Below are 23,401 nucleotides of genomic sequence, written 5' to 3'. Positions count from 1 at the left end.
CCAAACATTCTGAAAGGTTGTTCTAAGCACTAGCCAGAAAATATCTGGATAACTGATGGGAATTTGGAATATTACGTGACTAATATTTCACTTACTGTGAATGTATTCCCATGTTATAACCTTTGAGCTTCTCTGCCTGTTGTTCTCCCATCTGTGTTTACTCAAGGATTCTAGGAGCTCTCCTTGAAATCCTAGGCTCCTCTAGTTTCAGCAAAATAGGGAGGAAAATATTTCTTATTTCTTTCTGAGTGCATTAAATAAGATACAACTGAGGCCCATCTCATAGGTCCTGCCTCAGCCCCGGGGTCATCCATTTCTCCGTGGAGCTCTGCATCCTTCAGTGGAGAATGGTAGCAGAAACCAGGATCTGGACACTGGCTGTGCTGGTTGCTACTTGTTAGCTTACTTTGTTGCTGCTGACTTTGAAACTTTTGTCATCTGCCCCTGAATGTGGCTGTACTGTCCATCCTGGCACATACTGACCACAGGTGGCAGATGAATACTTCAAGTGTGGTTGGTCCAAATTGGGATATGGTGTGAGCATGAATCTGCACTGGATTCAGTAATTTGGTATGGAGAATGAAAATATCCCCTTCATCATGTTTTTATAATTATTATATTTTTATAACCATTTCATTATATTTTATAATCATTATATTTTCAAATCATTATATATACTCTTTAAAAAATGTGGTTACTGGAAAATTTTAAACAATGTAAGTATCTTGCATTATACTTCTGTAGAGCAGCCATGGTGTTCTCATTATTAAAATGAGTGTGGTTAGATGTGGTAGCACTCGCCCATAATCCTAGTGGTCGGGGAGGCTGAGGCAGGAGGATTGTGAGTTCAATGCCAGCTCAGCAATTTAGCAAGGCCCTAAATAAAATATTTTTAAAAAGTGCTGGGGATGTGGGCAGTGGAGAAGTGCCCTGGGTTCAATCCTTGGTATAAACAACAACATTCATAATAATAATAGTAATTGTTCAATGCTTCACTAGAGCAGAGGTTCTCAACAAGGTAGAGGGGGAGGGTATTTTGCCTTTTAAGGTACATAATGTCTATAGAGTTGTTTTTAGTTGTCACAACTACAGGGAGTGTTAATGGTACCTGATGGGTTAAAGCCAGGTATGCTGCTAAGCATCCAATAAAGTATATACAGCACTCCACAACAAAGAAGTTTCCAGCCAAATGTGAACAGTGTTGAAGTTATCAAACCCTGATGACCGAGTGTGTCCTCACCCCTTAAGTAAGTGTTCCAGGTTGGAAGGGTAGATCAGCTTGATCTGACTGATCTGATCACAGGGATGGTGGAGGTCTTCTTATGAACTTGGAGGCCCGATGGACTGACTTCCTCTTCTGTACTGCTAGTGGGCTGGTAGGTTGAATGAAGAGACCTGGGGTAACCTGTGCCTCCAATAGGGATCCTAAACTTTCTAAGATGGTGAAGTAACACCGTTGCAAAGGCTGTTTCTTCCTTGTGAAGTGTAGAGAATACCAAGGTGAAGTATAGGAACAGTGTCCTTTGAACAACAGCGTATCTTTAGAGGGTCTTAGTTTGTCTTCAATTCTATGGATGTATATTGCCACATGTTACTAAGTGCTTATATAAATCTAGTAGTGGGGGTTTCCAAGATTCCCATGGGAAAAAAAATAAAAATTAAAACACAACCTCTTATTCTTTAAACATCCTAACTCTTTAAGAAACATTCCAGGCATGAAGAAAATCAGAATATATAAGCTGAGTGGTTATGAAAAAGACACAAGTCTCCAAAACTTGCACAGATTTGTGAAATGCATTGTTTGGTCTGAAAAATCTCTTCAGAACTCTGAATCTCATGATGCTTTCTGGTTAAAAACATTACAAAAGAGAAAATCTTTACTCAAAAGTAAATGCAAAATCAGAGTAGAAAAACATATAAACATGACAATCTAACTAAATGTAAATAATATTTCATCTCTCAAATATAAGCCATTTCTCTCTTTAAAAGTGTTTTGGGTTTGAGAAATGGGAACATGTTTTTGGGAGTGTGGTCCTGGTGCTGATAAAGAGGTAAGAGATTCAGCCTGGTGGTGGTTCAGGCCTATAATCCCAGCCACCCAGGAGGCTGAGGCAGGAGGATTGCAATCAGAGCCAGACTCAGCAACTTAACAAGGCCCTAAGCAACTTAGCGACACCCTGACCCTTTATCAAAATAAAAAACAGAAAAGGAGAGGGTAGCCCAGAAGGGAAAAGGGAGAGGAAACAGGAAGGATCATGAACTGAAATCAATTTCCATGTATATATGAGTCTCTAGGACAAAACCAACTACTGTGTATAACCATAAATTTCTAATAGAATATAAAAGAAATAAAATGGGCTGGGGTGTGGTTCAGTGATTAAAACATCCCATGAGTTCAATATCCACTACCTAAATAAATAAATAAATAAAAAGACATTCAAATTAAATTTCAGCCAGAAATGTGTAGTACTTAAATAATTTATGACTCTCTATCAAGACTTTGAAGGATGTTTTGGAAGGCTGTGTTATTATGTGGTAGGATGAATAGGAAAAAATCAACCGTGAAGCTTCTAATTAAGGTATTGCCTTTGTGAAAATTGTTCCCTGAATGCAGGCTCCACAAAGTAGTTATCTTCTCTGTGATGCTTCAAGGTGTGAATGAAGATGCAAAGAAGACACTTTCAAGACTTTTGCATTGCTTAGGAATTTCCAAAATAGCCCCAGGAAGCTATGAGGTCACATGGGTGTATTACCTACAATAAATATGCCAATAGACGACCCCAAACAAGGCCTTCCAGAGCAGAGCGAAGGTGGAATGACTACCATTGGTTTACATAGTTTTTAAAATTTTTTTTTGAGATTACATATGGGATATTATTAGGCAAGATGAATTTGGGACAAATGGGAGAAGAAGCTACTATCACGATAACCTTCACCAGAACAACTCACAGGAAGTGTAAAGAAAATACAATAAAATTACAGATGAATACAGATAATGATAACTAGGAAAGAAAAGGGGAGCATAGTAGGGAAGGATAAAATCTGTAAACTACTATTACATAACTTACTTTTTATTGAAAGTACCTTGCACTCATGATGAATGTTTTCTGGGTTTTGCCACATATTTCAATGTTAAAGTTACTTTTTACATGCAAAGAGTATGAAGAGTTTCCCCCATATGGGAACATAGTTTTTTAAAAGATGACAGACCCCATGAATTAAGTGTCTTTTTTTAATTGAAAAGCTATCCAAATGTCTAGTTACATTTCTCCCCTCCAAATCCACAAACTGGGTAATAACTGAGTCTCTAGGCAACATATTCAAAGCTGACATTCAAGAAAAAAAAAAAAAAAAACCCCAAGTTCGAGAGTTCCGGGTGGGGTGGAGTTTCCTGGAAGGGCCGTGTGGGTGGCGTTCGTGTGAGTTCGGTAATAAAGTTTGTTCCTGCTTGGAAAAAAAAAAAAAAAACAAGTTCTCTGGTCCAATTAAGGAAGCCCTGCTACATACAGGCTAATCAATCCCAGTGGTACTGATTGACTCCAGGAGGCTGGAAGACATCCTAAGAACCCCAACTCAGAACATTTACTTTCAAGTAGCCTTTTTCCAGTTTCCAACTCATGAATAAAGATAATATTTTGTTAATTCCATTTCAGAAATTCTTTTGCCAACTTTTCAAAGCTCACTCAAGTTAACTGGACAATAAACTAGGCAGAAATTGCTTTACAAAAGGAGGGAAAGCCCAAAATGCCCCTTTCTACAGAGAACCCACAGTTCCCTTGTATTCAGAATAAAGAAAGAAAGAAACTTTCTCTCACACTAGAAGAAATTCAGCCATAGGTTTGGAGTCTGTACTCAAACCACACATGCAGTAAGGACAGTTTTATGCTAATACAACTGATTTGCTTCTGCATTTCTTCTGTTTGTCTAGTACTAACAATTATAAACAGAGAAGTGCAACTAGTATTTGGAACAATCCTTATAGTATTACAGTGTCAGGTCCAGCATTTCACTTCTCTTCACACCACTGGTTCTCTTTGAGTACCTGGGCTTCCTCCTCTTCAGTTGTTTTTGATATTGAAGTTTTTGCAGATCTCCAAGTTTTCCCCTTGATCATGTGGGCAACAGTCTTGCATGGAGCATCAAGCAAACTGTTGATGTCTAAGTAGTTTGCAGCCAGAAGTTCAAAAAGTGTTCCTGGTCAAGTTTCAGGAATTCTTAGTCCCAAACAGGGATATATTCTGTTTGCTTTTCTTTGTTCTCATCATCCTCAGGAAGAGGAGGGTCATCCTTTTGGTGTGTGCACCACTGAATGACTTTTTAAAATATTGCTGCATTAACATTTGGTAGAGGAACTGGTCATCATCACCTTCATCATCCGTTCCCAAATTTTCCAACATGGTCTTGATTGTCACAGATTGTTTGGCAATTTCTATATCAACTTCAAATATCTCCCCATCAGAGCTCTGCAATGTAATTGAAGGCATGGTGTTTGGTCTCAAGAAGACAGAGAACTGGAGGCGAAGGGGGCAGGGCAGCGTCCACACAAGGAAAGAAAAAGCTTACATAGACCTTTTCTTTTAAAAATTAATTAATTAATTAATTAATTTTAATTAGGTACATATGACATCCGAAAATGCATTTTGATTCATCGTACACAATTGCAGCACAACTTTTCATTTCCCTGGTTGTACACGATGTAGTGTCACACCCTATGTGCAGTCATATGTGATGATAACCTCAGGAAATGGCCAAGTACCTGGGCCTACAGAGTTATTCTGCTTATTCCGTCCGAGTGAAATTTGAAGCCGTCCTATTTCTCTGACTAAATGATGAAACCTTTTGCGGTTTCAGTAACTTTTTGCAGATGGGGAAGGGTGATCTCCAGCACCTGTCACCCAGAATCACTCAGCCCCTTCAGCTGAAGACCTGGAGAGGGTGCAGAGAGGAGACCTGAAGGCAGAGTCCTGCTTTCAACCAGCAGGGAAGAAACACAAGCTCTGAACTCTCCCAGACCTGGCGAGGGCAGCAAACCTGGGTCCCCCACCTGCACAGCGACACCAGACAGTCACTGCAAATGCCCCGTGGTTGTGGGGCAGGACCCAGACTCCAGCTTCTGCTGGCTCCTGCCAGGAAGAAGGGGAGGCGGTCTGGTGGGGGAGGGAGGGACATGGGAGGTAGGGGAGCCACAAGAGGGAAAGGGGAGGGCGGAGACGGGAGGAGGGGAGGAGCCCCCAGGACGCCCCAGTTGCAGGAGCCTTTCTCTTTCTCAGCGGGATCCTGGAGACACCGGCGTAGAGTACCTTTTCGTACGTCTGTAACATTTCAGAGTAAAAAGGAATCATTCTTAACTAGTTCTCCCTGGGTTGACTCTACCTGGTGAGTGGGACGTGTTTCTCGGGCACCCGGGGGCGTCCTTAGTTCTGAGGAGCTCCCCTCCGGGTGGTGACAACTTCTGGCTCCCAGGGGACTTCATTCCCCCACCCTGCAAAGGGCGGAATCTAATGACCAACCCGAGTGCCCAGGTTTCTTGCGCGGGAAATTTGAAGATGCTCCCAGTGGCGCGGCAGATGTTGAATGAGAACTTCCCACCCCGACTCCGCAAAGGAGTTTATCTGGTTTCTTTTGCTCTGGGAGCTTTGGATTTTCCCCCATCTTGGCGGGTCTGGTCAGTTGTTAGTGAACGGTGAGGGCAGCGCCCCCTATCGGCGGCTGAAGACCAGATTCCAGTCTGGTCTTCAACTCTGGGGAAAATGGGTGGGGCAGACACCGCTTCTGCATTCCTGGAGCTGTGGAGGGCCACAGAGGGGTGTGGGGTAGGGAGGCAGGCACAGCTGAAGCATCTGTGACATCGTGTCCTTCCCAGGTGAGATGGGTTGAAGGAGAAGAGATGGCTGTGGCAGGATCTCAGGTCTCCTCACCAAGGGAAATGCATTGAGGGGAACTTCTTGGCCTGAGGATTCTTGGCAAGTGCAAATTGAGTCAGGCTGACCATACCTTAAATAGTGACCAGATGCATCCTTTTATAAGGCACCACTCCTAAAATAATGGGGACATTATGGTCTTCTTAATCACCTCTCAAAAGTCCCTTCTCTCAACACTGTTGATTGGGGAGTTTCCAACACAGGGACCTTAGGGGACACATTTAACTTATCACATCCCTTTAACTTTCAAAACTTTAGTGGTTGTTTCCTAAAATTAAGGGTGTTCACAGGACAACGATCAATATCAGGATGTTAACACTGATCCAGTACTACTACCTAAAGTACCTTTGGTAAATTGTATTGATTGACACACAAATGTCTTCGTGGCAAGAAGCAGAACAGATTTTTCTCCAAGATTCTACCTAGGATTACACCTGGCATTTGCCTTTCATTCCTTTTAGTCTGACTTAATGTGGAATCCTCCTTCAGTCTTTATCTCTCATAATATATAAATACTGTTGAGGGCATGGGTCCATTGTTTTGCAATTTATCAATTTCTGTGGGTCATCTCATGGTTCCTTATGTTTATATTCAGCTTATGCATGCTTAGCAAGAATACCACGCACCTCAGTGTATCACATCAGAATGAATGTGATTTTGATTCATTCAATTACTGATATTAACTTTGATTACTTTGATAAGATGATCTATGGTTTGTGTACCCACTGGCAAATTAATAGTATCCCATTTGTAATTATGATTATCTTGTAGGGGAGGTTTTGCTTCATAGCACTGATATTTGGGAATTTCTCTAATTACAAAATATTCAACAGAGTTCCCAGGACAGATCTTATACTAGCTCTATTCTTAGACCCACCAATGGAAATATCTTAGAAACTTGTTAATGAAATGGTAAATACAAAGTTTTCATATGTGCCAGAATTTAAAAATAGTTTTAACTCATGGATTAAAAAATTATTATACTCAGGGATCCTGAGGGTCTGGAAAAGATGCAGAGCACAGTGGGGAAGCCTTGTTTCTGCTGCCTTCACTTTTGGTGGGAACAGCTTGACCAATGGGGCTGGAATCATCCAAAGACTCCTTTACCTGTGTGTGGTTGATGATGGAGAGACATCAACAGCTGGGGGGTCCTTAGTTGTCCTCCCTGCCAACACACATGCACAACACACACACACACACACACACAAAATCCTGCAGAGGCCTTGGGGGTAGCTCTACTGTCTTTTCAAATCAACCCTTGGAAGTGACACAGCGTGACTGATGCCTGACTCTCTTGGTTACAAGCAGGATACCAAGATTGGCACACGTTCAAAGGGAAGGGATTTAGATGCTGCCTTTGTGAGAAGAAAGTCAAGGAACAACAGAGAGTTTACAACCAACGCAAAGTACAATTTCATTTTTATGAGCTGCCATTTAAAATCATGTGAAATCAAACTTCATGTGTTTTAAAATATGGTGAAACTATACAGAAAAACAGGGGAATGTTAAATGTGAAATTTGTGAGGTGTCTTACCTCTGAGGGAAGAAAGAATGAGGTATGTTTTGGGAGCAGCACACAGGGGTTTGTATGCTCCTGTTAGCATTCTCTGAGTAGGTAGGAGTGTGCACACTCTCGTACTTCTGTTCTTCTTTAGGCCTTAAATGTACTCCATGAGTGCTGTCTCCTCGCTACTCCAGAGGTCATTATAACAGGATTTAAAAGTTGTATGAATTTTGTGTACTTGGGGAGCCCCTAGGGAAATGATGTGCCTCCCATCCACTTTGTTATGGATACACTTATTATTTGTCAGCTTACATCTTGGAAGTTACCTTGTGCTCTGGGAAAGTTCCTGCTCTACTATTTTTTAAGTCAATTCCTGAAGAGGAGTTTCTTCACCTCAGTGAAACCATTTCTTATCACTGACGTGAGGAAGAACTGAGATGAGGCCCAGCTCTGCGCTCTCAGTATCTGTGTTGTGAGTGTGAACAGGTGGTCTGCTTTGCCTCCTGGGTAGATGTGCAGCAGAGACTATCTCCAACAGTCTGCAGCTGAGTCCCAGTGGGCTCTGGGGAGGAGCTCCCCAGTGAGGGCAACTCAGACTTGTACACTCTCCACTGCCATTTGTATTTCTGAGCATTTGAAAGCTGTGGTTTCCGGTGACTTGTGATTTCTGGTAACGTTTTGAGAAGTGCTAAGCTAGAGAAACGTACCCCCATAATGTGGACCAGAGCCAGGGGAAATAAGAGGCAGGTAGGCTGTGTCGCACCAAAGGAGCCATAGTAGACTCTCAGTGAAAGGATGTCCCCATGATGCTCCTTGTTCTACAAGCTCTAGGCATTGGACTCTGCCTTCTGTGGAGGAGCCTCTCCTTGCCCCTTGGTTTAGGCATTGACAGCTGTCCTCCCTGTTGCTGGAGGCACCTGGGATTTTAAGCAACGTGACAGCAAGTGACCTGCGAATGGGAGTAAAGTTTGGAAATACTGAGTCACCCCGCTACAGGGAGATACTTCTTCGAATTTGACAAATCAAATGACAATTGTGCAATTGAGCATAGTGCCCTCACTTCCTGGAGCATCATGAGCCCGATAGAAGGCGGGATCTAGAAAATTCTGTGTGTGAGTCGTGCTGAGAGTGCAAGGTACCAGGGTGCAGGAAACAGAAAGCAGAAGAGCTGGAAGGATCTACGGGCAACTACCCTGTGGAGAGCACATAGACGGGCTCGGTAGGTTTCCCATATTCACAACATCCTGTTATTCCAGGCTGGGTTTTTCACTCCAAAGCTTGTGCGGGATGAGGTGCAAGGTACCATTTTCCCAATCTTCTTAGGCCTGAATATCATCATAGCAAAGCAGGATATGAAACCAGGGCCTATTAGCCATCCAGAGAGGACAGACATGGGACTTCATTGTGTAGCAAACCTGGAAGGCCCAGTCCTTGGGAGAATCATTCCAAGCTTTCCCAAGGGGAAATGAAGCAGGTTCCTTGGGCATCAGCCCCTCCAGCAGTCCTGCCTGCCTCTTTTGCTGGTGCCAAGTTGAATGCAGAGGTGGTGCAGCCTGCTGGGTGTGGGGGGGATCCCTTATTCTCTTTGACCTTTTAATTGGAGGAATTTCACCCAACCAATCAGGGAAGGCTTCCAGGGGGAGGCGGCATGGGCAAGCTGATGGAAGAAGGAGGAAAACTCCCAGGAATCCTGGGTCAGAGAACTCAGATGCAAGCCCCCTTCCTGCTTCCCCTGCCTCACCCTAGGAGGCACAGGTGGGGGGCATTTGTCTCTGAACCCTGCAGCTGCCTCCCACAGGTTCAGGAGAGGTTCCTGGCAGATGGGAATGACCGGCTGAAGCTGGTGGTCCTGCTCTGTGGGGAGGATGATGACAAGGTACAGAATGCGGCCGCTGGAGCCCTGGCCATGCTGACAGCAGCGCACAAGAAACTGTGCATCAAGATGACCCAAGTGGTAAGTGTGGGTCCTGGGACAGGAAGAGGCTGGGCGTGCGCCAGAGAATCTCCCACGCTGTCCCAGATAATCCTCTGGGGAGGCCATTCCACAGGGCAATCCCTACCAGTCCCCATTTCTATTCCTCCTGCCTTAGGAGAGGAGGTCTGTATCCTTTGGCTTCTTCTGGTCATTGTGTGGACCTCCTGAATATGCTGGCTTAAATCCCCTGTGTAGTTTCATCCATTATCTTCCATGGTACATACAAGTCATTACTTAAGGACACAACAATACAGCTGGGCACCATGGTGCACACCTATAATTCCAGTGACCCAGGAGGCCTCAGCCTCCTGCCTCAGCAGGATGATCACAAGTTCAAGGTCAGCACTGGCAACTTTGTAAGACCCTGTCTCCAGATTAATAAAAATAAATGGACTGGCGGTATAGCTCAGCGTAGAGCACTCGCCCAGCATGCTTAAGGCCCTGGGTTAGATCCCCAGAACTGAAAAAAAAAATAACAATAATACCAGCAATGCTCACTGCTGCTGGGCTCCTGAGCTCCCCAGAGAAGCATGGGAGTGGTTGGGCTGCTGCAGGGGAGCTTATGGTTTGGTGAAAAGGCTGCAGGTTCCCTAAAGTGGCTATGATGAGCAGCTCCTAAGATGGGACTGGGGCCACCACAGCAGGTGTGATGGGACTGATGTGGACACAAAGATGGGTGCAAAATGCAGCTCTCCTTGTTTGACCAAACTGAGCCTTTGCACTCATGCCCACTGGTGGTGAAGATCGTGAACGTCTCATGTCATGTGTACTCACGTCTGGGTGAGGCAGGCGTTTCAAATAGATGATTTAAGGTATGTGTGTATGTGTGTGCGTGCATGGGTGCAGGTGTGTGTGTGTGTCTGTGTGTTTCTCTATGTTCTAAAGGGCTTAAGCTCTGGTGGCACCAGAGGTTCTCTGCTGGAGGTAGCTCATTGGCATGGTCTTTGGGTTTCAGTCTCTTTCCCTACAGCAAACCTCTCAAAACTGTAATGTGTGTCAAAATCACCTGGAGAGCTTGTGAAAACAGTTTCCCCAGGTGTTCTGATTCAGTCGATTGGGGTTGGGAAGCTTCTGGTCTGTGGACCACACTTCAAAGCCATTGCATTAGAGAAGCTTCTGCTGGAACACCTGTGGAATACCCATGGATGCTGTCTGTCTCCTGGCACTTACTGTATGCCAGGTGTCACTCTGAGCCTTTACATAGATGCATCATTTATTCCTCCCAACAACTCTGTAATGTGAGTATTATTATTACCTTTAATTTCTGGACGAGGAAACTGAGGTACAGAACGTAACGAGCCCAAGAGCACAGTTAGTTAGGAAGGACTGGAGTCCTTCGGGATTGCCAGCCTACCCCTGGCACTTCTTCATTCTTCCCGAGGGGATCAGTATTCTTGGCCATCTTCTTGTCCCATCATGGACATGCTGGGGGACTCATGAGACTTCCCAGGCCCATCTTTGTTACAACTCTGGGGCCTATTGAATGCTGGGCATCTCTATGGTCTCACAGCAGCTGGGCTGTGCCCAGGGAAGCCAGGCTGCAGATCCTCCTGCCTGGGATTCTGATTGAATTTCTGTCATCCTTTCCTTTGATCCCCCAGCAACATCCCAGAGGGACCCATAAGCAGATGTTCATCAGCATAGAAACTGTCCTTGAACCTTCCACAGTTAGATGGTTTTCATTTTCTTTCCTGGGGCAGAAGACCTAGTGTAGTGTGTCAAAAAGTGTGCTTAGAAGCTTGAAAGGCAGGTACTTGTCTTTTCCTCTCTCTGCCTCCATCTCCCTATCTGAGAGCAGCACATGCAGGAAGCGATCCCTGCAGACGAAGGGTGGATGAAGGCATGAGGGAGCCCAGATGAAAACCTCTGGATTGGTGTCAGGTCACCAGGGCTTGTTGAGCCCCTGTGCTAAGCTCTTTCCATGAATCATCTCATTACTCAGCGTGATGTTAGAGGAAGGTGGAGCAGAAGACAGGGGAGGCTCCTGAAGCTTAGAGAAGATGAATAGCCTAACCGAGGCCATGTGGATGGTATAAATGCTGAGCTAGGACCAGAACACCAATTCTCTGACTGCAGAACCCATGCCAATGTGATGCCTATTCTGCTCTGCTGCCTGGGGTGTGTCTATTGAAGGCTAAAGGAATCAGTCTCCTGGTTCTACTCTACACTTTATCACTGTCTCCTAGGGTGATCAGAGTGGTCTAGAGTCCTGCTCCCCCATGCACAGTAATTGGACATCTTCATTACTGTGGATGGTGGATTGAGGAAGAATGGAGGAGAGGATTCACTCCAGACTCTGGTGTTGATTCTAGGCAAAGCCATGCCTCCCTGCATGGAGCTGTAGTGTGAAAGGCACTTGGCTTGGCAGAAGAAGGCATTGCCCATGAACACAGATTGAGAAATCTTATTTCTTTACTTTCTTTCTTTCTTTTTTTTTTTTTTTTTTTTTTTTTTTTGTGGTGCTGGGAATTGAACCCAGGGCCTTGTGCTTGGAAGGCAAGCCCTTTACCAACGGAGTTATATCCCCAGCCCAAGAATTCTCATTTCTGAACACTCCACATCCCCATTCTGCTCAGACATGCAGTGGGCCTATCTCTTTACTCTCAAGTTGCTTAAGATGTGAATAGATGGAGGATGTTAATCCTCTGTATTTCCAGATGTGTGGCCATAGCTAAGTTACTTGGCTGTAAGTGTGGCCAATGCTTTCTACTTATCTTGTCCCCAAATCTCCTCTCTCTGTCTCCCTCCTGATTCCTCGACTCCTTCCTTCCCTTTTCGGCCCTCTCCAGACATCCCAGTGGTTGGAGATCCTGCAGCAGCTTTGCCTGCATGACCAGCTGTCAGTCCAACACCGGGGCCTGGTCATTGCCTACAACCTGCTGGTAGCCGATGCTGAGCTGGCCAAGAAGCTGGTGGAGAGCGAGCTGCTGGAGATCCTGACCATGGTGGGCAAACAGGAGCCGGACGAGAAGAAAGCGGCTGTGGTTCAGACGGCCCGGGAGTGTCTCATCAAGTGCATGGATTATGGCTTCATTAAGCCAGTGTCATAGACAAGGGCCTCCAGGGGCACTGAGGCTGGTTCTGTATTGTGTCAAGTCCTGAGCTGGGTACTCCCAGACTGTCAGTTCATCTGGGGATCGTAGCAGTGACAATTAATTTTCAACATAATGGAAAATGTTTGTTTCCTGAGTTGTTCCCACTTGTCCTAAGAAAGTTTGGGTGTTTCTGGCTCTCTTGCTCCCTGCCTCCTTACGTGTGTCATGATCTAGAAGTTCCTGGAATAATCTCCATCTGTAATTAGAAGACAGATTGGATAATTTTTTTTTCTGCACCCATTCTGAAGGTCAGGATAATGGGCTGAAGTTCTTTCTATTTTGGAAAATGAATTGTGCGGTAGGTAGGAACTAACAGACGTGTGACTATGAGGATTAATGCTGTTGTATTTGGATTCTGGCTTGTGCTGGTTTTTATACACTCTCCCCACACTGTTGGATCAGGCTGTCCAGAAGTGCTTTTTCACCTGCAGTGCCCTGTCCCAGCCTTGTGCCCCTTCCCTTCACCCCCCGTTGATGGAAGTGTAGTTTATGTCGGGCACAGGGGCATCATCCTTGAGATTTGCTTGGCAAAGTCTTCCAAGCAAGATAGACACAGTGAATATAAATAAAACTCAAAGTACTTTAAGCCAAAATTAAATTTATCTTGGCCGCCCAGGGAAAGGCCTGACATGGTTGTTAGATCCAGTGGTTCAACGTTGTCACCAATATTATTCTCTGGGGGGGGGGGGGTCTTTTTCTCCCTCTCATCTCCCCACCCCATATCTTGTCTTGAATCCTCTGGGGTTTGACCTCATTCTCTGAGAGGCTCTCTCTGTGCGGGAGGAATAATAAGTCTCCAGCAGCTCCAGACTTACATAGTTGTTATGGTTTATTACAGTAGAGAAGAAAAGGACCATTTTCAGTAACCCAGCAAAATTCCCAGCAATGAGTAGGATGTCCAACTTGGGTTGTATTTCCGTCCGTGAGCCAATCCTATCCAGAGGTGACTGCTCATTGCCAGGCTCAGGTCATATCAGTGAGTCTGGGATGAGAAGGAGCTTCATTCCTGTCCAATTGACATGGATGGATCAGGGTTCCTAAAGAATGGGAAGAGACGTGTCACCACAGAAGAATGCTATGATCAAAGAACGTGCTCTGGATGTCAGGCCTAGCCACAGAAGAATGACACAAGCAGGGTGCTTGTAGATGTGACTTTCTCTATGAATATTTCCTTCCCAGCATGGCTGAGACCTCTGTGATGGAGTGCTGTCTTCCAGTATGTCCCAGTTCCATCCACATTTATTGAAAGGTCAATGTTTCTGATAATCAGCATTGGGTAGAAGGTAGGGCTTTGAGATTTATGGCTCTTGATGAAAATTAAAATTACTTTGGTACAATAAATATAATTGTAAACATCTTTGGAAAAATCACCTGAAAAAGATACAGACAGATTGCTGGAAAGTTGCACCATTAGGATTGGGTCAAATTTTAACATAATTTCACCTCCTAGAGAACAGGTGCAAACATCAGGAGCACTGAGACCTTCAGATCTTCTCTGTACTAACAACCCTCACGTACACCTTCCCAGCGCTTACATGAGCTTGCACAGCAGAAACCATTCTCATCATGTCCTTCTTATTCTGACAGAGAATGGCAGTCATTGAGGTGTGGTCCTTTTGAAAATATATACAACAATTTTTAGTAATAAATGTTGTGATTTGACCTGACTATCTTCTCCTTTCCCCACATTTAGGACTGAGTGGGTGTATTAAGTGCTTTAGAAAAATCTCTCAAAGATAGGGCCAAAGTCTTATTCATTTTCACTTTTGTGAGATTATTACCTATTAGCATGGTGTTGGTGCACACCTGTAATCCCAGTGAATAAGAAGTCTGAGGCAGGGGAATTACAAATTTGAGGCCAGCCTGGGGAAATTAGTGAGAACTTGTCTCAAAAATAAAATAAAATAAAAAATGAATAAAATAAAATATAAACTAAATCAATACAATAAAACAAAACAAGACAAAAATACCTAAAACAAAACAATAGAATAAAATACAATATAATAAAGCAAAGCAATAAAATAAAAGAAAATGGACTGGGGATGTAGCTCAGTGTGGAGCACTTGCCTAGCAGGCCCTGGATTCAATCCTCAGTACTACAACAAGCAAAACCCACTGTAAGAAATTGCCTTTGCTTCCCACTCCTTAGTTACAGAAGCCATTGGCTTTTCCAACCTGGACTCAGTCATATTTCTTTGCAGGACACAGGTAAGCATGCCCTTCCTAGCAATTTTCTTTCTTTTCGCCTATGCCTACAAATAGACCAATGCTAGCTTGGGATCATCTATTTATTGTGGTATCTCACTAAAAAACATCAAGGAGCAGCCAGTGTGTGCCCAACTTCTTAACCATTTTCCTTATAGCAAACCCATGAGTACATCTGAGGTATGCTTCTTAAATTTCAAATACTGGAGAAAGTCAGTATTGTTTTCATTACTTTCTAATTGAAATACATTATTGTCAGAGAACTTACCTATATATAATATTCATCCTTCACATTTTTTTAAATTTTTTATTGTTGGTTATTCAAAACATTACATAGTTCTTGATATATCATATTTCACCCTTTGATTCAAGTGGGTTATGAGCTCCCATTTTTACCCCATCATCCTTCACATTTGAGGAGCATGGAATTTTAAATTTTATATCTCCAAAATTATATTTGTAAGAATTGAACTGAACCTCTTTTCCCCTTTGTCTTCCTGTTTGTTAAAAGTGAATGGCAGGGCTGGGGCTGTGGCTCACTGGTAGCACACTTGCCTGGCATGTGTGAGGCACTGGGTTCGATTCTCAGCACCATGTATAAATAAATAAAATAAAGATCTATCAACAAGTAAGAAAAAATTTTTTTAAAAAAGTGAATGGAAAACAACTTCTGTTTCTAACACTAGTATCATGGCTGTTGCAGACTATATATATATATATATATATATATATATATATATATATATATATATATATATATATTTCTCTCTCTCTCTATATATATATTTTTAATTATTATTAGTTGTTCAAAACATTACAAAGCTCTTGACATATCATATTTCATACATTTGATTCAAGTGGGTTATGAACTCCCATTTTTACCCTGTATACAGATTGCAGAATCACATCGGTTACACATCCACGTTTTTACATACTGCCATACTAGTGTCTGTTGTATTCTGTTGCCTTTCCTATCCTCTACTATCCCCCTCCCCTCCCCTCCCATCACCTCTCTCTACCCCATCTACTGTAATTCATTTCTCCCCCTTGTTTTTTTTCCCTTTCCCCTCATTTCCTCTTATATGTAATTTGGTATAACAATGAGGGTGTCTCTATATATTTTTTCCAAGAGAAAAAATATATAGAAAAGTAGGCAAAATTTAATCTGTTTAAAAGCATCAAGGAGCAATTGAGGCAGTGAGGACTTGAGAGGTGAAGATCAGGGAAAAAAGAAAAAGCAGAGAAGGAACTTGATTTTTTTTTTTTTTGGGGCACTAGGATTGGAATGAGGGCACCATGCATGCTAGGCAAATGCTCCTCCGTTGAACTATAACCCCAGCCCCAGAGAAACTGATTTAGGTGTAGGCTTTTTCATCAAGAAAGTTGAAGATGTAAGTGGTAGAGACCATTGATTATCAAAGAAGAAATAGATCTGGGTGTAGTAGCACATGCCTGTAATCCCAGGGACTTGGGAGGCTGAGGCAGAACATTGCAAATCCAAAAGCCAGCCTCAGCAACTTAACAAGACCCTAAACAACTTAGCAAGGCTCTGAATAAAAATAAGAAATAAAAAGGGCTGGGGATGTGGCTCAGTGGTTAAGTGCCCCCAAGTATAATTCCTGGTACCAAAGAAAAGAAGAAGAAAGAGGAAGAGGAAGGGGGGAGGAGAAGGAGAAAGAAAAGAAATAGAAAATACAAATGCAGTAATCTATTAAAATCCAAACCCCAATCAATACATCTGAATGCCAAGGTGATAGATTTCCTTGCAGTTGATACACATGAAATCTTTTGGAGGTATTAGGATTGACTTAGGCCTGAGCCTAAGCAACTCCATTTTAAAAACTCCAGTTTGAAACCTGCAGTCTCACCAGGCACACCCACAGAGCCCTCCAGTATGGCCTCAAACAAGTTACTTCCCCTCACCCTGATAAACAGAGTGAAGCCTCTGGCAGGCTGTCCCGAGGGAAAGGCAAGAAGATCAGGATAGAGACCACCAGACCAGATGTTTCTGACCCCAGGTTAAATGGTGTCATGGAGAAATCTGGTGGTAGCTGATCAAGACTGAAAATAGGGTCAAAAGCCCCCAAATTCAGTATAAATAATAGAACGGATACATAGGGATTCAGCCAGCTGAAACAAGGATGCACTTGAGCTAGAGAGCCTGATGAAGACCTGGACTGACATCCCAGCACTTGTCATCATTTCCTGATTCTCTGCGTGATCCTCACTGCTCTCAAACTCTACCTGGACCTTGGTGAGAGTCGCAGCTTCTCCCTATGACTCTCTGCTCAACCAGTCTTCGACTCCACACCAGGAAAAGCCTGCCTTGGTTCTGGACCTGGTCACCACGGTCTAAGTGAGTTTGCATCTGCTGGACATAAATCCTAAGGCTTGAGACTTTTGAACTTAGCATGGAGAGGGAATGTCTGTCATAAGCCTGTCATAATTGTGTTTTGCAGTGCTTAGAATTAATCTAGAATTGTTTGCTGTGAATGAATTAATCTAGATTTGTTTACTGTGAATGGATTATGTCTATCGCAGTGCCTAGCATTAAGGATTGTCGTTTTCTTGATTAAGAACCTACAGAGTGAAATTATATTGAGTAATTTGAGTGAATAAAGCATTGAAAGGGGCAGAAGCGTATGGACATTCTTCATTTCTCCTCTTGACTGCATATGTCACAATTTTGCCCCCTCGCGACAGGAGGTAACAATCACACTATGAGCCAAGTTTCTGGGATCCTACCTACCACACAATTCATTTTTCAAAATACAAAGAACTTCAGCCCATTATCCTGACCTTCAGAACAGGTGCAGAAAAAATTATCCAATCTGGATTTTCTGGCTTCCGTTTTCTGTCTTCTAATCACAGACAGAGATTATTCCTTTAGTTCCCTTAGCTGCAGGATGAGTTCAGAGGTAACATGTCTTTTTTGAAAGAAGAATGGATGAGGGAAAAACTTTTCTAACTGCTCAGCTAAGTAAGCTATGGGGTGGGACTCCCTTCCTGAAAGAAACTGTCATTCTGCTTTCTGAAGGTGGCAGTGTTAGTTGTTAACGACAGGGTGAGTTGTGTCTGGTTTTATTCAAGGTATACTTTCCTGGTCAGAGAGTCTAGAGACTGGGTTGGGCTGCAGGATGCAGGATCGGGCCCCTCACCACCCCCCATTCCCCTGCCTCCCAGCCCGTATTTTTCTTCCTCAGCAGAAATTCTGGCTCAGGCTCAGCTGAGTGGGTGGTGCTCAGTCAGCACCCTGCAGCCAGACAGGTGGGCAGCAGCTCTGTGGTCAGTGCGCCTGCGCTCTGCTGAGCCTGCAGACTCCTGCAGCTCCTGACCACAGCTCCTGACCACAGCTCCTGACCACAACTCCTGACCACAGCCTTCCCCTGTGGCTGTCGGGTTGAATCTGAGGCAGATGGTTCTGGTCTTTAGTGAAAGCGGCAGTGGCCGCTCAGAGTTCAGGCCGTCTCAGGGCTCTCACAGCTCTCAGAGCTGCTCTTTCTGGAGGTTAAGAGTGTCATGGTGGTGACCTGTGCTGCAGGCCTGGTGATTGTCTGCTGCTCAGCCTGAATCCAGAGCACGTGAAACTGTCCTTAGAGGGACGCAGTGGAACCCTGTCCTGGCGCCCAGCAAGGTTTTCCTGAGCTCCAGGGCTGTTCCAAGGCGCCTGCTGACAGGCAGTATCAGGAGGTGCTGGCCAGGTTGTCTTGGGGGACCGCACAGCCTCACGTTTGCTGCTGTGCTGTGTTATATGGTGCGGTGGCCAAGGGCCAGTCTAGCAGAGGAATGGGGTTTCCATGGCTTCTGCCCCTCTGGTGTGGAAGCGTCTGTACCAGCTGCTCACTGTCCCTCCTTCCTGACCTGCGGGTGGGGGGCTCATCTGTGCTCCAGGGGAGAGGATACCCAGGTCGGGGGGCCCCCAGCAGCCTCTGAGGACTTGTTTGTTCTTCTCAAGAAAGACTTGAGACGGGGAAAAGGTGTCGCTCTCCCATAGAAATTGTCAGGTGTGGCAGCCTGGTGGAAGTCCTGAACGTGGTTGGGAGCAAACCCTCAGCATTCTGAATCTCATCCTGAATCCCTGTTAATCTCACATAGAAAAAGGTGCTAGGAGATGGCCAGGACCCACGGTGTGAGTGGCAGGGACAGTTCTGGGTCCTTGCACTCTCCGCCAGTTTACATGCGGGTAGTGGGCTCAGGGTGAGCGCTCTGGTTCCCCCCTCCCCCCTTCTCTGGGGTACTAATGCAAAATGTCGATGAATTATGTCTTTTTCAAGGCTTTGACTCAGATTTGTACTTTGATATATGAAAGTGAATATCAAGCTTGTTTGCACGGAAATAAGACTGTATATAAAAATGAGTCTGTGTTGTGTCTGATGACATATATTTTATGTTTACCCAACGCTGTGCTAAACTTTGTGCTTGGCTTTGAATTTTATATATATATATATATATATATATATATATATATATATATATATATATATATATATATATATATATATATATATTTACACATGACTTTTTTAGATAAAAAGGAAAGTTTAAAGGTAAAAAAAAAAAAAGACCAAAATTCAAAGAAAGCAGCCCAAACATGGGATTTTCTGGCTTCCATATGGAGAGAAAACACTGTGTACACAGGGTACTTGTCCCTCCCAGCCTGCCCTGCTGAAGCCAGAGAGACGCTGGATTTTTAGTGACTGTCCCCTCCAGTGTTCCCAGAGGAAGTGCAGGAAGACACACAGGCCTGGATCCCAAAGCTGCCACCACCTGCAGAAGCTGCTCAGCGGGGAAACTTGCTCCCCAGTAGTCCCCCTTGTGTCTGGCCAGGCCCCTGAGGGACAGCAGACAGCCCTCAGACAGCTCTGGGGAGGGCCTGGGCGGAGGGACTCCTGCCATTGCAGGAGCTCCTAGTGGTCAAACTCTCCACCGCCTGCCCCCACCTGAGCAAGACTAGACACAAATGCTAGCTCACACTCTCACTGCGACAGGGGAGGACAAAGTGTCGCGTGCCAGGCCCAGTGAGCGAGATCTTGGCAAGACTCACAGCTCACACCTGCAGGACCAGTCCTGTGCTGGCCCACAGCCTATCACCTGTCATCGCTTCCCCCTTCAGAGGCCTGGGGGTGACTCCCCTCTGCCCCCAGCCCTGCCGTTCCTGGCTCCCGCCCTCTGCCCTTCTCCACCCTTGGTGGCACCTGGGGTGCTCTTATTGTGGCCCAAGCCACAGCCCACTTTGTCAGAGATTACCACACCCTCCCCCACCACCACCGCCAGGAGGCATGGGCAGCATGTCCCTGTACTGGAGGTGCAGGTACCGCCAGTTGAACACTGCATGTGTACCCTAGTCCCCAACTGCTCCAGGCCCCAAGACCAGCCCTCTACTTGCCAGCCAGAGGCTGCTCAGCCCTCCACTGTCCTCGACCCCACGTCCACTGGACTCCAGCCCACTTGTGCAGCTATTATGACGCCTCTGGAGAGGAGCGCAGCGGGGATGAGGGGGTGCTGCACCAGCTCGACAGGAGGGATCCCTGCCACTGCCATAGCTGCTGACCCTCAAACCCAATGTCTACAACCCTTCCCAGATGATTGGGCAACCTCACTGGGTCAGCTGGTGGACCAGCGGGATTTATCTCTGCAGCCCCAGTGCCAGGGCTTCACAGTCGCCCCAGGACCCAGGCACACACCAAGTTCACAGTTCAAGGGCCTATCCCGCCTGCATGGGGGGCGGGGTGCGCACACAGACATTGCATGTGCGTGCATCCCTTTGTGACGCAACCCTGTGTTGACGGTTTTCTGCACGGGCCCGCGTTATCTACTCAAACCTTTAAAACTGGGTCCTGGCCACGGGTCTGACATTGCCCTTTCGCCTCAAGCCGCGCTGGCAGCAGAAGAAGGACCCTTTGTGCTCAGCTCTGGAATCCCTGAATCCCATCGTCTACCCTAACCCTTACCGCTGCCATGGGTACTTCTCAGGGTAAGCTTTGTCCCTCAACCCTGCCCCGGCCCTGGCGGGCACAGACCTGCCAGAAGTGTCCCGAATGAAGTCCAGTCATAGAGTCCCCTGACCTTACCTACAGTGGTTGGCCACTCTGGCCAGCCCCGCGGCACAACTCCCAGGTTGTCCTGCTGCCATCCTGGAACTGCACATCAGCAGTTGAGCAAAGTGCCTCCTCGCTGCTCGTCCCAGGTCCTGGGAGACCTGGACATTACCTCCATCCTCCACATGCCTGGTCTCCTTAGAAGATGATGCTGTCAGCTGCACCTTTCACTAACTCCTGCAGCCTAGACCACCCACTCGGCAAACAGATGCCTTGTATGGCATAGGAGCAGAGAGCCACTGCTTGCCAGCTTGTAGCACCATGGCATACCCGAGAGCCCTGCCCAGGGAAGACTGTGCTCAGTGCCCTTGGAGACAGTGGCCAAGGGTGGATGAGCAAGTGGAAGGCCCTGCATATAGAGAACATCAGAGGGGGAGCCCATATCACTGGAGGAGCACAATATGACTTTAGGCTCCTGGTGGCCCATAGCCACCTGCCTTCCTTTGTGCCCAGGCAGGGAATCCTCCGCACCCAGAGTTCCCAAGTCAGAGCTGAGATATCCTGGGCCTTCTGTATGAGCTCCTGCTCCAGGAGAAAGGCCATCAGAGCTCCTATAGCTCAACTAGAGGTCTCCAAACCCTGGAGAGGAGGGCTCCAGGCCCACCCAACAGCAAGCTGCCCCAGGGTACTCTTCATCCCCAGGGATAGCAGCCATTATGAAGTCAAACAACAATGAGTGCTGGCGAGGATGCGGGGGAAAAAGGTACACTCAATGGAATATTGCTCAGCACTAAAAAATAATAAAATCATGGCATTTGCAGGCAAATGGATGGCATTAGAGCAGATTATGGTAGTGAAGTTAGCCAATCCTTAAAAAACAAATGCTGAATGTCTTCTCTGATATAAGGGGGGTGACTCAAAATGGGAAAGGGAGGAAGAGTATGAGAAGAAGACTACCACTAAATAGGGAAGAGAGGTGGGAGGGAAAAAGAGGGAGAAGGGGAGTTGCACAGAAGATGGAAGGAGAACCTCATTGTTATACAGAATACATATATGATGTTGTAATGAGAAAAAGAAAAAAAAGTGTCACATTATATTGGATAGAGAGAAAGGATAGGAGAGGAGGGGAGGAGTAGGGAGGATAGGAAGGGCAGCAGAATAGAATAGACAATATGATTGATGTATGTGCATTCCATGTATGTATTATACATCAAATTGCATTCTACTGTCATGTATGACTAAAAAAAATAAGTAAAAATTTTAAAAAAAGTTGGCAGACTGGAGCTGTCTACTGCTGAGGCCCTGTGAGTACTGTTGGGCTTTGGGCCCTGGTGAGAGAGTAGGAAGTTCCTACTGGAGTCAGATGGAGGCCCCAGATGTGGGGGAAGGGGGACTGTGAAGTCATAATGGTGTTCATGAGGGTGGACCCCAAGGGAGCCACTGGCTGCAGAGCCAAGCCTTCCAAGGTGCTGGGAGAGGGCCTGGGAGGAAGGGCCAAGGAACAGTTGGCAGGCTGTGGAAGAGGGGGACACAAAGTTTGGAGGTAGGAGGGTGTCTCTGGGAGGAGAGAGCAGCGCCCACCCACTTTGGGCGGGGAGGCAGTGCTGGGGTGGTAAGGCAAGGTCTGGCTGAGGCCCACTGATGCCAGAGGCTTGGCCCCTTCCCAGGTAGAGGGGCCCACACATGAGCTGGGGTTGGGGGGCATGGTATAGCTGTCCCAGATGGCCTGGGACTCACCCATCAGAAGGCAGTGGATGTGCTGCGGAGCTTTCTGTTTCTCCCAGTTCAGGTCCTCAGTGGTGACTGGACAGGCCAGTTCCAGAAGTGGTGGCAGCCTCAGAGGTCCCCCTATTGATGTGACGGCAAAGGAAACTTTCATTTCTGTGGCCTACCCGTATTCCCCATGGATGAGCATTTCTTCCTTGGCAATGGCTGTCCCGCTCTGCCTACAGCCACCTTCTCACACTGGGCCTTCTTTGCCATCCATTTCCCTGCAAATGCCATGATCTTGTTACTTTTTAGTGCTGAGTAATATTTCATTGTGTATAAATGCCACATTTTTTAATCCATTCATCTATTAAAGGGCATCTAGGTTGGTTCCACATTCTAGCTATTGTGAATTGTGCTGCTGTAAACATTGATGTGGCTGTGTCCCTGTAGTATGCTTTTCTTAGGTCTTTTGGGTATAATCCAAGAAGGAGAATAGCTGGGTCAAATGGTGGTTCCATTCCCAGCTTTCCAAGGAATCTCCATACTGCTTTCCAAAATGGCTGCATCAATTTGCAGTCCCACCAGCAATGTATGAGTGTACCTTCCCCCCCCCCCCCATTCCTCGCCAGCACTTAATGTTGTTTGACTTCATAATGGCTGCCTTTCTGACTGGAGTGAGATGGTATCTTAGGGTGGTTTTGATTTGCATTTCTCTGATTGCTAGAGATGGTGAGCATTTTTTCATGTATTTGTTAATTGATTGTATGTCCTCTTCTGAGAAGTTTCTGTCCAAGTCCTTGGCCCATTTGTTGATTGGGTTATCTGCTTTTTTGTTGTTTAACTTTTTGAGTTCTTTGTACACTCTAGAGATTAGAGCTCTATCTGATGTTTGAGGGGTAAAAATTGGTTCCCAGGATGTAGGCTCCCTATTCACCTCGCATATTATTTCTCTT

At 45.6% G+C, this 23,401-nt stretch overlaps 1 protein-coding gene and 1 pseudogene across 1 annotated transcript; one reads left to right on the top strand and one right to left on the bottom strand.

Annotated features, from left to right (window-relative positions):
• Positions 1–4,006: 4,006 nt before the first annotated feature.
• Positions 4,007–4,484, bottom strand: LOC114082696 (S-phase kinase-associated protein 1 pseudogene; annotated as a pseudogene).
• Positions 4,485–8,166: 3,682 nt separating this feature from the next.
• LOC139702369 (protein unc-45 homolog B-like) lies at positions 8,167–15,171 on the top strand. The gene is made up of 3 exons (XM_071603367.1): positions 8,167–8,644; positions 9,224–9,379; positions 12,190–15,171. The coding sequence occupies exons 2-3, from the start codon at positions 9,332–9,334 to the stop codon at positions 12,448–12,450; spliced, it is 309 nt and encodes a 102-aa protein (XP_071459468.1). The 5' UTR covers positions 8,167–8,644; positions 9,224–9,331; the 3' UTR covers positions 12,451–15,171.
• Positions 15,172–23,401: the final 8,230 nt, after the last annotated feature.

The sequence above is a fragment of the Marmota flaviventris genome, chromosome 17, assembly GCF_047511675.1.
Source record: "Marmota flaviventris isolate mMarFla1 chromosome 17, mMarFla1.hap1, whole genome shotgun sequence".
Taxonomy (NCBI): domain Eukaryota; kingdom Metazoa; phylum Chordata; class Mammalia; order Rodentia; family Sciuridae; genus Marmota; species Marmota flaviventris.
This window is presented reverse-complemented; position numbering and strand designations above follow the sequence as displayed.

Bases quoted from the DNA above. Each gene is read 5' to 3' on its own strand.
- LOC139702369 (XM_071603367.1), top strand. From the start codon at position 9,332: ATGCTGACAGCAGCGCACAAGAAACTGTGCATCAAGATGACCCAAGTG. The intron at 9,380-12,189 runs GTAAGTGTGGGT...GGCCCTCTCCAG, and splicing joins GCATCAAGATGACCCAAGTG to ACATCCCAGTGGTTGGAGAT.